This window comes from Conger conger, chromosome 6, assembly GCF_963514075.1.
Source record: "Conger conger chromosome 6, fConCon1.1, whole genome shotgun sequence".
Lineage (NCBI taxonomy): Eukaryota > Metazoa > Chordata > Actinopteri > Anguilliformes > Congridae > Conger > Conger conger.
The window spans coordinates 32,631,703-32,648,965 of NC_083765.1; the positions used below are offsets into that span (position 1 = coordinate 32,631,703).

Sequence of the window (17,263 nt, forward strand, 5' to 3'; positions counted from 1 at the left end):
CTCAAAATGTAATGATAATACCTTGATAATCCTCCTTAATTGGATTAAGGATTGTTTTATACCGCTTATAATTCCAAACACAGATATGCAGGGTCACAGCAAGCTAAGATTTAAGGAGGCGTTACATTCTTACTCATTCTCTCTGCTGCTGCTTATTTTCAATGAGATCATGTGGATATAAGATGCCATCATTATTTCCTTAAGTTCTGATTAATCACTTATACTCAAAGTATCATCAGTACCAGATGTGGCAGGTAATATAGTGTAATGTTCAAAGGACCATTTCCATTTCAAGTCAAACTACTAGCATTTGAAAAACAGCCTGATACTACAAATGACATACATTCACAATGGACTTGGCATAAAACGGGCAAGGCCTTCTTGACCAGCTGGCTGAACTCAAGGAAAGAATACATTGTTACATTGTTGTACTGTTACATAATCCCTTCCATCCACTGTGCATGAACATGTTAATGTCTAAAAGCGGGGCTCCCGGACCGCCCAGACAGGATCCCGCGGACTGATACTGAATGGTGTGCGGAGGGTGAGTCGGCTCGCGACTCACTGACGCCAGGGAGAGCAGCCCGAGCCAGGCTGTGTGGAGGTTTGGAAACGAGCTGCGCAGCGCACCCGCACCGCAATCGCTTCGCATAGGAGGTAAACTTTACTCCACTTTTCTGGACACAACACCCAAGTTACCTTGGAGTTGTTTCTCTTCTTACCACATTTATTGAATGGTATTACTATATTATTCAGTGTTTGTTTTTAATGTTGCATGTTCTTAAATGTGAGTCTTCAAACTTTTCGGTCATACTGGAGAGCTAACCAGCAAGTTAGCTTGCTAATTATCATAGCAGTGTTTATCGCGTGCGGTATTTTTAAAACGCTTGCTCACTTTAGTTGTGCATTGAACAGGTCAGAAGTCCGTTGTATGCGTGTTCGGTATTGTATAATAGTTTTTCTCATGGTGATGTTTTTGTTCTGCATGTTAAAATTTTGTTTAGGTCCTTGATGATTGTATCCATGAATATTCATGCTCCAACAGCAATGTCAGACTCAAGATGAATTTGCATTTTAGGATTGCAATCTTACAATTCTGCTGATGTGCATTCTTCCAATTATAGTGCGACTAGATGTTTTGTGGACACAGGCAGTGTAGAATTGCGTGCTACTCCAGATATCTGCTGTATCCATTGCAGTAGCTAAGTGTTAACATAGACCATCACAAGAATACAGCCATGTATAATGTTGGAGTTTGCAAGCACAGTTCTAAGTTGCATGGAATCTCTATCTGGATGTACATTGGAAATAGAATAATTGAAGAGTAAGTGTTGAATAAGTTGGATGCAGAGTTAAATTATTTGTGACCAGGGCATTGCAGGGGGCAAGGCTGTTCCACAGCTCTTGGGGGAGGGGGGTAGGGGGTCTTGTGGATGAAGCTGCTGTCGGTTGGAGGGATATTGTATGTTCTCCTCTATCTGGAGTTTTCTTTGGATTGTGGGAAGACATCGGAGTAACCAATGACATGCTGTCTTCTGCCTGGGGTGTGTGTGTGTGAGAGAGAGTGTGCGTGTGCATGTGCGTGCGTGTGCATGTGCGTGCGTGTGCCTATGTGCATGCCCTTGTGATGGCTTGGCATCCTGTATAGGGTGTGGTCCCTTTGGTCATGGGTCCCCGTGCCCTTCTTACTTTGACCCTCCAAAAAGAGAACAGAGTTTGATGGGTGCATGTCTCTCGCAAACTGACGCCTGAGTACCAAATCGGTTTTCTTCAGCTTCCATGTGTAATGTGCGCATCCAGGCCAGCGAGCTGCAGAGCATGACAGCCTCTGCACAGCTCTGGACAAATGTGTTCGCATCACCCAGCACGACAGATCAGATTTCTTCTTGTGCCGGACTTTATTCAGTGCTTTGATTTCTTTGATCAAACCTGGATGCTTTTTCTACAGAGTTGCAATTGCAACGCTTTGCACGCTTATTTTTTTATACAGCCGCAATATCGACACTTCTGACGTCACGCATCTCATGATGATTGAAACCTTAGGAGGTACAATGGAAAATGCTTGCCCATTACTGTTGTTTGCATGGGTAATGTGTAAATTGCTCTGCCATTGGCTGTGTGCGGTGAAGTGGTTTGATGTTTAGATTTCTGAATGCTGTACGTAATGGCGAGAGGGAGGTTTACAACAGAAATGATGGAACATGGACCACCCACCGCAAGCTTTATATCAGTGTTTCTCACACTGCAGCCCTCTCTGCATAATGATGCAGCCCAGATCATGCTAAGAAGAAAATACCTACATTTTTAGAATATTAGTCTGTATGTGTGTGTCTATTTGTATTATATTGTGTGTATTGACAGTTTAAATGTTAGTGATGAATGATGAAAATGTATCATATTATTCATATCTTTACCGGTCTTTCTGTGGGAATAGGATTGCTTGGTTTGGTTTTTGGCCCACATGATACTCTGATTTGGATTTTTGGCTCATGTTGTCCAACGGGTCGAAAGCCCCTGATTGATACAGAACTCTGGACCCGAGTCTGAAACGTGCACTGTGCGGTCGAGGAGAACACTGGACCGCAGTCCACAGGCCTGTCCTCCAGGAAGACTTCCACACCTGCCACCTCTCATAAGCTCCGCCATTTTGACTGCATGTTAAGGGGTCTCCCGTGAAAGGTGAAAGGTGAAGGGTCACAGTGACGGGTCAGGAAGAGTGTGTGCAGGCAGCATAGAGCTGGAGTCTGAGGGAATAGATCCATGCCTGTCTCCCCCCATAATAGAGCCAGGAAATGTCTATCTGCAGCCTGTAGCTGGTGAAGAGGAAAACATTATAGGATTGGGCATATACTATAATTTCCTGTTCACTGGCTCGGCATTGTCCATGTACAAGTTTGTCCAGGTGTTCATAGGGTTAATTAAAGTTGGAGGGCTTCAGCATAGATTGTCACGTTACACAAACTTGGCAACAGGCATCTTCATTAATGTCTTGATTAAAAAGGTGCAAAGGACAAAGGTGGTGTGAAAATGTGCTTTTGTATGCACTATTGGCACTCGGTGTGTAACCCGCAGCAGGCTGTGTGTATCAAACTGCAGTAGAGCAGGTCTCTCCTGGCCCTGTTATACACGGAGCGTACAACTGAGCAGGAGGCTAATGGAGGCCCCACCAGCCTTGATAAATAATGTAAGATCTGTATAACGCCGGGTCCCCAGGGAGCTCCTGGAGAGCAGCATTACTGCTCCTCCTTCTACAGGAGATCCTGAATAGATTAGCAGCACAAAGTGATGCGGGCGGCTAGCGGCAGCACAGGGCAGTCAGTCATGTCACAGAGCGCTCCTTTTCCTTAAACACGCGGCTGCAACGCGCAGACAGACCGTTACAGGAGGCACACATGCACGCGCACACACACACGCACACACATGCACACACACTCGCACACACTCACACACACTCGTGCACACACACTCACACACACGCGCACACACACACGCACACTCACACGCACACACTCGTGCACACACTCGCACACACACACACGCACACACACACACTCACACACTCACACACGCACACACGCACACACACACACACACACACACACATACACACACACTCACTCACTCACATACACACACACACTCACACACACACACACACACACACACATACACACTCTCTCACTCACTTCCTCTGTCTCTAATTGCTGTGTTTTGTCAGGCTTTTTAGTGGAGGGAGTTGAAACGGCTCATTTGTTTCAGCCAGCCTCGGTCGTTAAAGCATGCTGGCAAAGTGAATGGTATATTTAGGGCCGGGGGAAAATGGTGGCTAAAAGGTTTTTAAAAATTATTGTTAATTAGGATGTGAGTTATTGTGACTGTATAACAGAGGATATGAGGTGAGATGGAAGGTGACCACAATCTTTCTCTTATGCTTATGGTTTAGTTAGACGAGAGATACTGACATGAACACGCACTATAGCAAAGAAATGCCACCCGCTGCCCTGTAGCGGTCACATGTCCTCACACTCCCGGCTGTTGCGGTGGGGCGTCTCAGCATGTTGTGTTTCAGGGTTGCCATGTTGATGTCTGCAAAGCCGTATTTGGCCGGAGTGAGGGCGCCGTTTATTTTGTCTGCAGGACAGACAACCCAAAACTAGGTCTCCAACATCAACACAACCATGTCTCAACCCCTTTATGTATGAATCGGCGACTGTACGACAGTGGTTGTTCTCCTGGATCCAGTCTGGTTTCCTGCAAACTGGAATGGTGTGGATGTGGAATTTGATTAGCCCTTTGAATAGTCAACATTCTAGAACAGCGTTGCTTTCAATTACCAGTAGTGGCTGTCACAAATGTTCTTAACATTCTAATCACAAATGTGTGTTTGGTTTAGAACATTCCAATAACACATTTGTGATTAGAATGTTCAGTTAAGAACATTCTAATCACACGTTTCTGATCTTACACCTGAAAGGGTTAAATACTGCGTGTTGCAGCTGGACAGCTGGTCTCAGATCCTCGGGCTGTCGGTTGCAGTCACACGGATGGTATTGTTAGAGCTTGCTGGAGGCAGATTTGTGGTTTGTGTAAAAGGCGTGGCAGAAGAAGGTGTCTAAAAGGCGTGGCAGGAAATATACCACTCTTTGCTGGTGCTGCTAAGTGTAACAAAATTATGATTACAGATGATAAAAAACAGATTAATAATTAGAGTGTCTATGGATTCTGAATATACTGAAAGGCTAATTAATATTTAAGTTGCGGCTATGTTGTTGGCTAAAGAGAACTTTTAGGATCCATTTAGGATTTTCCATGATCAGAGTGTGTCTTCTATTAGTGAATAAGTATGGGTAGGCAATATGCCCAGAAAATCATATTGTGCTTTTTCCAGATGATATGCACAATACATATTTTCAATATTAATTCTCAATATCATATAATCAACCATGAAATCAGAATGGCATGATCAATAAACAAAGGATTTTCTTTTTTCATAGCCTTGTCTATATACAGCATCTATATTTGAGTTTCTCTAAATATAATGAGAAGTATTCATTTCTAGCATTTGTGTTGCTCCTTGAAGCCATGGTTACTGTGATATGCAGTGAAAAGCCTATGTCATGGCATGCCTCACTGCAAGCGACCACAGGTGAAAACAAACTTAATGGGGGAGAAACACTGAGCAGTTTTACTGCAGTTCTGCTTCAATGTGGTGATACAATCACTACATTGTGAGGCAGAAAAACACAGGCGCAGGAAGTGATGTCACTCAGAGTGAAAAAGAGGGAAATGGCAGGTTGAACGAGGTGGAAAGAGCCCATGGGAGCATGGCACAGGAGGCGTGGGCAGAAGTCTCGCCTCAAACACACTTCCTTTCACGTAGTTCGCCCACATGAACACTCTTCCCAGAAACGCCCCCCGGCAGCGGGAATCGGCCCCACGGGGCTAAATTTAGGAGAGGCTTCCGGTTTTTCCCACGCCCACAGACTCGCCCGTCCCCATGGCAGCAAACTGCACCTGCTGTCCAGGCCTCGAGCCTTCATGGAGGACAAAAGTGTCTCATCTCTCAGCAGCTGCACAAAAATAACACATTACTCACACAAAGACAAAACGATAAGAACACTGCCTGCACTAAAAAAAGCAGCACGCTCTCGTCTAAAACATCTCCCACACGCAGATAAAATGGAGGTCATGTGAGCGAATAGAGACCAGAGACTGGCACAAGGGGTGGGGGGGGGACGGAGAGAGAAGATGGCCGCTGATGATTTTGTTTCTCGGTAGCAGGAAATTGAATCCACTTCTACATTTACTGTCAGAGATGACTCCGCTTGAGTCACAAGCTCAATAAAGACTCACTGCAGCTGAAAATCTTTCAGGCCTTGGTTGTTTCAAAGAGAATATTTTGCGAGTTGGTGGGAATGGCGGTCTGAAAGTTGGGATAATTTTGGATGGTGCAAACTTTGCTCTGAAGTGTCAACCTTGCAGCTGGTGGCTGTGCATGTTTGAGGAGAACTTGGCAAATAAAAAAATACAAAATACCGGTAAGTTTCTTCTATGAATTCCACAGACTGGACATGACATTGTCAGGTTGGGACAACAAACCTGACCTGTACAAATATTCTGGAAAACGGACATCTGCAAACCCTAGCCAGGGGAGGGTTGGACTCTCGGAACGCTTGGAATTACAATGTCCTTAGCCAGGCAAGGTCTCCCTGCGGAGTGTGCCATCCAGCTGGCAGGCTTTGCCTCCCGTGTTTTTAGAAAAGGGAATTTAGGAAATGTAATCTCATTTCAGTGGCAGCTCTCTGGCATCAGCTGCAGGTTAGCCCTGAGTATGGGTTTCATTGCTTCTTTTATGGTTTTGTGAGTGTGTCTGAACGTGGCTTTTGGGATGGCAAGGAACAGCTTTTATCCTCAATCGCCTATCTTCATCCTTTTAATTGTTTATATACATAGGTTGTTGCTACAGGAAGATGATTAGTCTTGTCATACAAGTGAGACACTGTTGAGCAATCCCTCCGAACGTCAAACATTTAAAGGAAATGTGTACTTGGCATTGAGATGTAGGAGGCATTACGTCATGAAATACTGCTTCAGATTGTGTCAGGATATTGAATCAATAATTGAATGACATCATTCTGGGTTATGAATCCCATTCTCACACCAGGAGGGGTTACTGACGAGTCCCGTGGGCTTTGACCTGAGCGTATAAAACCTGTAATAACAGCCCCGTCAGCCTCAGTCATAAATTCGGCCTGTTCCTCTCTTCCAGTTGTCCCGACCTGCCCTGGAGACCAAGGACTGAGCCCCACCGCTGATCTTCCTGCTGTGGCCGAGGGAGAGAGAGCCTACGCCAGCCCGCTCACCTGACCGTCGCGAGAGGGAGAGACCGCAGCGTCACAGGAGCAGCTCCAGGGAGGGGGCGGGCGGGGGGCCATGAACGTCACCAGCCTGTTCTCCTTCACCAGCCCGGCGGTGAAGAGGCTGCTGGGATGGAAGCAGGGCGACGAGGAGGAGAAGTGGGCGGAGAAGGCGGTGGACGCCCTGGTGAAGAAGCTGAAGAAGAAGAAGGGGGCCATGGAGGAGCTGGAGCGGGCGCTCAGCTGCCCCGGCCAGCCCAGCAGCTGCGTGACCATCCCCCGCTCGCTGGACGGCCGGCTGCAGGTGTCCCACCGCAAGGGCCTCCCGCACGTCATCTACTGCCGAGTGTGGCGCTGGCCTGACCTGCAGTCCCACCACGAGCTCAAGGCCCTGGAGTGCTGCGAGTTCCCCTTCGGCTCCAAGCAGAAGGATGTCTGCATCAACCCCTACCACTACAAGAGAGTGGACAGTCCCGGTGAGCTTCTGTGCCCAGCCTGTAGGCCTCTCTGGCACACTAATGCAAACATGTTCAGTGGGACTGTTACATAGTGTAAATGGGTGTACACATTTCTGTATGGCTAATATTCAGGGACAAAATATTTGTTGATCCATATCAGACTGAATTTTAACCCATTAATGTCTCTACCAATTTAGCTTTTTTGGGGGGCAGAAAGTGAACGTAATGCAAGGCATGATAAACAGCAATATAAAAAAAAAATGATACTGTATTGCATGCTTGATATGTATGTCTTAACATACTATTTGTAGTCTTTAGCCAAATGTGGGTTAAACTGTGGCCGCCTGTTGGACATCGATGTGGTACTGTTTATCGAAACTTAGTATGTGTGTAGGGGCTAACTTATAGCCAGAGGTGGTATTTCATGGATGTTCATCATTATTACAGTAATATACTATACATCGAAGGTAATACACCTGTGGTCAAGATTAGGTGGCTACTTATTGTACTGTAAATGTTTTGAAGTGGAATTCCATTCCACTGTTCTGCACTCATCGTGAGACGTTCTGGATAAAAGCATCAGTAAATGACTAAATTGAACTATAAATGTACTGTATCCCATATGACCAACTGCTGATTCATATGCTAGTTATGAGCAGATTTACACACTGCTTAATATGCATGTTATCTAGCTCAAGAGATTTACACAATCCCTGTTAAACATTATGGTTATTTTCTGTTTTGGTTTCTGAATAGCCTCTCAAGCCAACTGATAACAGCCTTATATGTTAAGTCTTAACATATTCTGTTCCTTCTTATAGTCTATTTTAGTCTATCTTAGGCAGCCTTCATGCTGCCCTAAAATAAAGTTCTCCTTTCTGTACTAAATGCAATCAAAGCCATACACAGCATGGCTATACGCAGCCAGTCAGCCATGGCTAGTCTTAGTTTGCACATGAACAATAGCTTGTGTTTCTGAACGGCAAGTGCACTTAAGTTGCTAGCAGTAATTGCATTATGGATAATAGCAATGGCAAGTTACTCCATTGATATAGCTTCCAGCATGCTTCGCCTCCATGAGGATACTGGTAGCAGGGCCCTGCCTTGATGTCTGCAGCCATTATCAGTGTGAGGGGAGCAGGCTCAGTCACTGTGTTTGTAGCATACATAACTCTTGCATTAGCACATGGCAGCCATGTGAAATTGAATTGCATTCTGTTCATCAACACAGAACTGTCCTCTTCAGACTACACAGTGCTCCCTGTTAGCTGCAACCATCTTGAAGCCAAAAGAGGTCTGTGTAATCCTAGCCTTGGGTCGTTCCTCAGGGATTCATTGGTCTGCAGATATGTTTCATTTCTGCCCATCGCTGGCTGTTCGTCCTTCCCTCCTGTTTTCAATGTGTCACACTGTCCTGTCACTAGGGCGTGTAACATTGTCCCCTCTCAGCTGGACATGTTGCTCTGTCCACTGTCAACTGGGCATATCACTGTCCACTGAACATGTCAAACTGTCCCACTGTCAACTGGGCATGTCAGACTGTCAATTGGACGCGTCAAACTGTCCCACTGTCAACTGGGCATGTCAAACTGTCCCACTGTCAGCTGGGCATGTCAAACTGTCCACTCACTGTCATGTCAATCTGTCCCAGGCAGGCACTCTATATATATTTGAGATACAGTGTCCTTGTAATGATAGAACAGCAGTGTATGAAACACAGATATTAGTTTTCACTTTCCTGGGCAGAAGGGCTGAAAGCTGGGTTTCTGTTGGCTAAGCAGGCAGTGATGGTCAGCTGACTGGGCAGAAACAGTCTTCCACAGAGGGGACAGGAAACGGCCATGCCAAATGAGAAAATGAGCTGTATTCTCTGTGTGTGCGTGTCTGTGGAGGAACAGGAAGTCTGTTGGGCCACACAATGGCAGGAAACGATGAAGAGGGCAAGAGGTGACACACCTGGTTGTCCCCTCCCTCCTCTTCGCCCCACACTGGACCGCACATGACTGTGCAAAATTAAATGTGTGCTTTTTATTGTCGGGTAAATCCGCCCGCGCTAAATTTCACATGCCGTGAATCATTTTGAAAGACGATTAGACATAATTGCTTTACTGGAGATGCGTGCAAGTAATGTGGGCACGTGTGATGCAGACGCATGTGACTCTGAAATGCACGGTTCAAACTCATGATCTCCACCGTATTAAAGCCTGGTTCATGCCCAATTATTTACGCTGGCCTTTAGATGCTGTTGTAAGTGTATATGAATTTAGTTTTTTCCCAGCATGAATATTGATATTCCAAAAAAAAAAAATCTTTGCATGATGAGGGAGTCAACTGGGTGGATTTCACTGAATGAGTCCCTGCCACAACCTTGGGCAGGATGTCCATTGTAATAGGATGTAAAAGGTAAAATGGGACTGTTAGGAGAATAGGTTTTTTTCAACTGACAGGAGATTTAAGAAAATTGGCATCTGGAGTGTGGAAAAAATTGCACACACTCAATCAGCTTAGTAGTACACATATGCTCCTTGCAAAAGTGTTAGTCTAGAGCTCTGTCATCTCTATGTTATCATCAAACAGCTCTGGGAGAATCACATCAGAATTATATTTTTGCAGCTGAAGTTCTGTTCCTCAAAATGTCTGGCACTGTGACAAACACGTACACTGAAATGACAATCTAAAAGCTGTGATTGCTCAAATGCAGCAGCAGCTGATCTCTGTGAAAAGACAACGAGGGCTTTAACGTGGTAATCAAAAGTATTACGGTGTATTTACATTTGCCACGGTTAAGCTATACCTCATAGCCTGAGAGCTTCAGTGACTTTCACCAAGTGTACTTCAGCCCTGGTCAGTACTGTTCTAGCTTACTTTCAACATAGCTAAGAATGGGTTCTCTTATCGTGACACTGCAGTCTTTCCACATTTGAAATGACATTTTTCACATATGATAACGTATACGTTCTGAAAATAAATAAAAGGGCACAGAAGGATCAAGTATTATGACCATAAGCATTTCAAAATACATCTATAACAACATATATTTTAAAGTTGTTATGCTAGTGTCCAATTGGACAGCTGTAAATAACATACCCTCAGGTTTTAAAAATATGATTGAAAATGTGACTGCAGTTGTTATGCTGCATTTGGCAGCTGGCATTTATGGACAGGGAGTAAAGCATTTGACCCCCCATGCTGCTTGAATGGAGATAAGGTCACATAGCTCTGCACAACTAAACGCATATGACAGCAAGCCAGAATGGTCATGGACCAGATGTGATGTGTGAATGTATCCAGTGGTAGAAAGACATCTGGCATCAGGTGAGTGTCTCTTGCAACCAGCTGACCGCTCACACATAGGACACTAACATGTATCCAGCTTCCATTCCTGGGGCCTGGCATTGCGTCAGAGCTTCTTCGGCCGCTAACCGTCGACCATTCTCTGTTCCCCCTCAGTGCTGCCCCCTGTGCTGGTGCCCCGGAACAGCGAGTTCAACGCCAAGCACAGCATGCTGCCCCGCTTCCGCAACCCCCTCCACCAGACGGAGCCCCACATGCCCCACAACGCCACCTTCCCCGACTCCTTCCCCCAGGCCGGGGGCCTGCCCTTCCCCCTCTCCCCCAACAACAGCTACCCCAGCTCTCCTGAAGGGGGCAGCAGCTCCACCTTCCCCCAGTCCCCGTCCAGCTCCGACCCCGGCAGCCCCTTCCACATGCCAGGTGAGCCGCGTCTCTCCCGCCCACACTGGCGGGATTGTATTTTAATACCAGTTGTGAAGTTCTGTTTTGTCATTGTTTTTATTGCCCCCACTGAGAATGTTCTAGGACTTTCTAAGACCTTTGGCATGTGCTTTTTGAGCACTGGTTTCAAGGCCCTAGTGTTCCGTTTCAAGGCCCTAGTGTTGGCATTTCAGGCTGCTAAGGGGACTGCCCCACCTTACATACAATCCCTGATCACTCCCTACTCCCCAGCTAGACCACTCCGGTCTGCCAGCTCTGGTCGCCTTACGGTTCCCTCTCTACGTGCACCTGGCGGTCGAGCTGCACGTTCACGCCTGTTTTCCGTTCTGGTTCCTCAGTGGTGGAATGACTTGCCTACCACTGTCCGAACAGCAGAATCCCTCCCCCTATTTCGACGCAGACTCAAAACCCACCTTTTCAAACTCTACCTTAGTCCTCCCTCCTGATTTCCCCTGCCCCTCCTTTCTGATATCCCTATCCTTGTCTAACCCCCACCCCCCCCCCCCCCCCCCCAAAAAAAAAAAAAAAAAAAAATGCACTTCTGATGACAACTATGTTTAGAACAGCATTTCCTGTGTATTTTGCTAGTTTCGGGATGTGATGCTCTGACTTATGGTAGAACCTATGCACTTGTAAGTCGCTTTGGATTAAAAGCGTCTGCCAAATGACTAAAATGTAAATGTAAAACTGGGTGGCCATGCTAAAGGTCTTAGCAGATCAGGCCCTGTGCATTCAATGTTGTTTAATTTTCAGCAGAAACCCCCCCGCCTGCATACATGCCCCCAGAAGAGCAGGTCACTCAGGACTGCCCCCAGCCGATGGACACCAACCTGCTGGCCCCACCCCTGCCAGTAGAGATAAGCAGTAGACCAGGTAACTCATGAAAACTCTGACATTGCTTGTACTCATTATAGTGTTCTGTTTACTACAAAACATCCATGAACTACAAAACCATAAAATGCTGTGCATCAGTGTCACCTACACATGATAGGTGAATGATTGTACAATTGTGTGTCACCCAAAGCCCAAGGTACCTTCACAACATCACCACCTCTGGACAGATGACTTTGCAACTGATTGGTCCAGTTGTCTGTCTCTGTGGATTGTACTGTAGAGTTCATTCCAGGATATGACAGCTAAGCATTATCGCATTGTGTAGCTCAGCAGTTTGCATTGTTTAATTTTTGTATTTTAGATTTAGCCCGGCCTTGTTTTTGGATCCATCAGCACATTGGAACTCCACCTTGCGGGCATATGAAACACTGCTTACATTTGAGCTATTATTTGGAGAAAATTTGTATTTATTGTTATATATCCAGCACAAAATGGCAACAATACAGTCCTGACATGAAGGGGAAATGGAGGAAATATATGGAAATGTTTGTCCAAAGTGGCATTAGGAGTTTGGGAATTCCAAGCTGCATCCTGCACACTGGGCTAGTTTCCATTGTAGGAGTAGACAAAACACACCTGTGGACTAGTGCCGCAGGGTAGAGGAAGTGTGGCAGAGATATGCGCAGGGTAAACATAATGGAGTCCCCCTGAGAACGCACAGCTGCCACCACCTCTCCCAGAATACAGGGCAGCTGGCTAAACCGCCAGCTTTATTTGGACATATCACTTTTCTGCTTCCCTCCTCAGTGCTTTTGTTTTGGGCCATTTTTACTGTGTGCGATTACTGTTTGCATTATTACCACAACAAATGTGAGACCTGAATGTAGAGGTGTGCACAAAGAGAGAGCTTGAGCAAATAGTAAGAACAGGAAGGCTTTGTCTGTCACCCTCACAGGATCCGGATAGAAAATAACAAACTAAAATAAAATGCTAATCAAACGGAAGCACAGCTTTTCAGCCCACTCAGTTTGTCGCTCAGCTCTCTTTCGGTGGCTGTGGTTTCCCAGTCTCAACCGTCTACTGTGGAAAGAAGCACACCTTATTTCCTCAACTGAATCGTAATTCAGGTGTGTGCCTACTTAACCAGTAGGCGTGGTCCTCATATTGCCCTGCTTCCTTCCCACAAACTGAGCCCAGCCTCCACAGCAAGTAACCAAAAAATAGCTTTCTTTGCTTTGCCATGACAGAATATTTAAAATGCAGTTAAAGCATAGCATAGGGCCTGTTTAAATAACAGGAAATATCTGTTCATACAAATGACATGGGTGGAGCAGGTACCTTTGTTCTTTACGATTGCTATGTTTAGTTATTGACCTCAGTAGTCTGTCTCACAGGTGAGAGTGTACTGTATGCAAATAGTGTGTTTCATGACTGAGTTGAGTATCATCTGTCTCAGCCTGGCCTTCCAGTAGTGTTGCATGATACATCTGAACAAACATTTCCCTCACTAGTACTCTTTCTGTTAAGGAGCTGGTTCTGTGTACTTCCTGTGATGTCATGTGACTGGGGATGTCATGTGACTGGGGACGTCATGTGACTATGTTTCTCCTTTGCAGATGTTCAGCCTGTTGCCTATGAGGAGCCCAAACACTGGTGCTCCATTGTTTACTACGAGCTGAACAACCGCGTGGGAGAGGCCTTCCAGGCCTCGTCCACCAGCGTGCTGGTCGACGGCTTCACCGACCCATCCAACAACCGCAACCGCTTCTGCCTCGGCCTCCTGTCCAACGTCAACCGCAACTCCACCATCGAGAACACCCGGCGGCACATCGGAAAAGGTAGCCATCTTCTCTGTGTAGGGGAAGTGTGGTGGAACAGTCATTGGAGACTCCCATGGGCCTTATATTTTCATATTCTTAATTTCAATTTGAAGTAAAATTAAGTTGCATTGTAACTTGCTAACTGTCTATGGGGCACTATCAATTCTAGCAATTTCAGTGTAAAAACTGCTAAAAATATCTGATTGCCAATGGTTTGTAAATGAAGCTTGCTACCAGAAGCCACCGCTGATTGGTATTTACTTCCAATAGCAAACACAATTATGTTCGCTTGCATACACAGAACTCAAGCGGTGCCTCAGACGTGTTCCCCTCCACAGTTCAATCTTCTGAGCAGCCTAGCCTCAGGGTATTTTTATTACGACAACAACAATAATAATAATCATTTCCAGCACATCATTTAGAAGCGATATAAATATAGACCTCATTTGAGTGGGAGTGCTAGCATCCTGCTCGGAGCGATGCAGGAAATGATTACATCACTCAGTCTTTATGTACCGTATGAGGGAGTGCGATGGCTACACTCATTTAAAAAAACTACTCGGCAAATGATGTAATGACCAGAATTCTCCGAGCTAAGGAGCGACCAGCAGCCCTCTCAGCCGCCATTTTGTCCTCAGGCGTGCACCTGTACTACGTGGGGGGCGAGGTCTACGCCGAGTGCCTGAGCGACAGCAGCATCTTCGTCCAGAGCCGCAACTGCAACTACCACCACGGCTTCCACCCCACCACCGTCTGCAAGATCCCCAGCGGCTGCAGCCTCAAGATCTTCAACAACCAGGAGTTCGCCGAGCTGCTGGCCCAGTCCGTCAACCACGGCTTCGAGGCAGTGTACGAGCTCACCAAGATGTGCACCATCCGCATGAGCTTCGTCAAGGTAGCGTGCCGGAGTCTTCGTCGCACCCGCAGGTCTGCGCGCACACGAGCAGAGCGCGCGTGTAGGCACAGACATGAGCTGACTCCTGAGTACATGCACACTCTCACTCTTTCTCTCTCATACACACAAGCATGCATAGTCATCACACACACACACACACCAACACACACACACACCCACATCCACATCATATCTACAGTGAGCGTCATAATTCATTGGACAGTGACACTTTTTTTTTTTTTTTTTTGGGGTTATTCTGGTCCTGTACTCTAGTGCTTTGAGTTTGAAAGGTCAGTGACAATGAGGTTGAAGTGCAGACTGTCAGCTTTGAGGGTATTTTCATCCACATCAGATTAACCGTTTAGAAATTATAGAATAGAATCTTTTCTACATAGGCATTTTTTTTGGGCATGAAAAAATATTTGACAGTTTAATATAATGTAGAATAAAGTAATAATATTTGGTGCATATTTGCATGCAATGGCTGTTTGAAGCGATGCATAGACATCACCAGACGCTGGGTATCTTCCCTGGTGATGTTCTGCCAGGCCTATATTGCAGCCATCTTCAATTCCTGCTTGTTTTGGGGACTATTTGTCTCCAGTCTCCTCTTCAGCATGTCAAATGCATGTTTAGTTGGATTCAGATCCAATCATCATCATTCTGGCCAATAAGTTGGGAGGCATTTGGTTTTATCTTAAATAATAGCCCCTTGAGATGAATCATCTTGTTTCAACATCTCTCTTATGCATACACTAACGACACAAATACACCTGCCTAACAAATCTGTAAAGCCAATTCTTGTAGCCATAATACCTTAAAATGGGGAGACCATTTTGGATGGTATTTCCATACCATCCATTCAAACTCAAATGTTTGAGTACAGAACCAAAATAACTAAATGTGTCACTGCCCAATTAGTTATGGTGCTCACTTTATATAATTACAGTTAAAATAACTTCAGCCTGCTTTTTCCGGGAGGCCATACTATGAGTACATCAGGTAAAATTGAAGATTAATTAATTTTGTTCATCCTTATTATTAATTTTTAGGGCAGCCAGGTAATTAAAGGCTATGTGCATATGATGTATGATTAATGTGCAGTGGGTTTGTGGCTGTTTTCCAGGGCTGGGGTGCAGAATATCACCGCCAGGATGTCACCAGCACCCCCTGCTGGATCGAGATTCACCTGCACGGCCCCCTGCAGTGGCTGGATAAAGTGCTCACTCAAATGGGCTCCCCCCACAACCCCATCTCTTCAGTGTCCTAGACCTAACTGGGAACATTGCTGGACTACATCAGTTGCCTGGACTGATCTGAGAACAGTGCTGGACTGCATCCTATATTGAAATGAGTGCCAGTACTGGGCTTTTTGGAGGGTTGGGGCCGGGGGGGGGGGTGTTTTACTTGAAGGACGTCCGAATTGGGCACATGGCAGACTAGTTGGGGGATGGGGGGTGGGGGGGAGGTGACTAAGTTTCTGGAAGTTACTTGATATTTGTGACCAAGTGTAATAATTAGACCATTATACTCATTGCCAGTGCCCTCCCGCTCTCGTTCTAGCCGTTTCCATTTCATCCTGTTTCCAGTTTACACTGCAGTATTCCATGGCTCACCCAGGTAATCTCCAGGTGCTAGCAGTTGTATACCTGCACAGAACAGAGGGCAACCGGGCTAAATAAAATTCATTTAGAAAGGTCATATTAAAGGAATTTAAATACAATTTGTTAATGGCTATATTAGGACAGCAATTAAAATAAACGTCTCCCAGACATGTTGTCGTTCTCATGTAGAACTGAAAAATAATAAACGTAGCACACAGTTCCAGTTCAGAATCTCATAGTTGGGTTGGGGCGGGAGGGAACATTGGGGAGAGGGTGGGGGGGTAGTGTTGGTAAGGTGGGGAAAATATGTGCATATTTCTCTATTTGCGTTATTGTAATGTTCCGCGGAGTGTTTAGATAAACTGACTATTAGAGTAAGTGCTGTGCAATCTCTGGAAGTGTAGTTCTGTTTGAATAGAGGTGCTGGTGCTGTCACTGATAACATGACGCACAGTCGCAGTGGAGCCTTTCTGAGCTGCGCGCGGTACAGCTTGTGTTTATGGCTGCGTTGTGGAAAATTCTGTCCATCTGTGTCCTCCTATTTCATTGACTCTGCAGGGCTTTGATGAATAAATGTTATGAAATGTGTTGGCCGAGCCTTTTTGATAATGAAGCTTTTTTTTTAAGTTGTAGACCGAGAAAACAAGTACATTGAGAGCTGAGCAAGTTGCTGATGGCCATTCAGTATTGTTTTATAAAACAGAATTTTAATTTCGTACTTTTTTCTTTCTTTTTTTTAATTCAGGAAACCCCATTCACTGTTAATTAAAATGTCTAATGTTTGTACTTTTTTTAAAAACAAATGTTTTTGGTTATTTGTTGTATCTGCACTTTTCAGATGGTTACTTTCCCTGCATTGTTTCCCTTTTGATAATTTTGCTCTAGAGTCATATTCCCAGAAAGCAGTTAAATTGAACAGCTATCAGGCCTCTCCTGGAAAATTCAATAAAATCATTTCATTACAAGAATTGCCTTATTTGCTCAAAAAGAGAATACCATTGGCACAATAGATTTTCTATGTATTTTGAGTTGTGAATGTGTGTGTGTGTGTGTGTGTGTG

General features: G+C 45.4%; 1 protein-coding gene across 2 annotated transcripts; it reads left to right on the forward strand.

Annotated features, from left to right (window-relative positions):
* The first annotated feature begins 520 nt into the window (after positions 1-520).
* LOC133130526 (mothers against decapentaplegic homolog 1) lies at positions 521-15,973 on the forward strand. 2 transcript variants are annotated; one of them, XM_061245176.1, is made up of 7 exons: positions 521-657; positions 6,770-7,333; positions 10,766-11,029; positions 11,804-11,923; positions 13,501-13,722; positions 14,343-14,599; positions 15,726-15,973. In XM_061245176.1, exons 2-7 carry the CDS (start codon positions 6,934-6,936, stop codon positions 15,867-15,869), a joined length of 1,407 nt encoding a protein of 468 aa, XP_061101160.1. In that variant the 5' UTR covers positions 521-657; positions 6,770-6,933; the 3' UTR covers positions 15,870-15,973. The 2 variants fall into 2 exon arrangements, with proteins under 2 accessions (XP_061101160.1, XP_061101161.1); XM_061245177.1 differs by having other exon boundaries at positions 11,807-11,923.
* Positions 15,974-17,263: the final 1,290 nt, after the last annotated feature.

Excerpts from the sequence above, each read along its gene's own strand:
- LOC133130526 (XM_061245176.1), top strand. The coding sequence starts at position 6,934 with ATGAACGTCACCAGCCTGTTCTCCTTCACCAGCCCGGCGGTGAAGAGG. Across the intron at positions 7,334-10,765 it reads CAAGAGAGTGGACAGTCCCG|TGCTGCCCCCTGTGCTGGTG; the intron begins GTGAGCTTCTGT and ends GTTCCCCCTCAG. Across the intron at positions 11,924-13,500 it reads AGAGATAAGCAGTAGACCAG|ATGTTCAGCCTGTTGCCTAT; the intron begins GTAACTCATGAA and ends TCTCCTTTGCAG.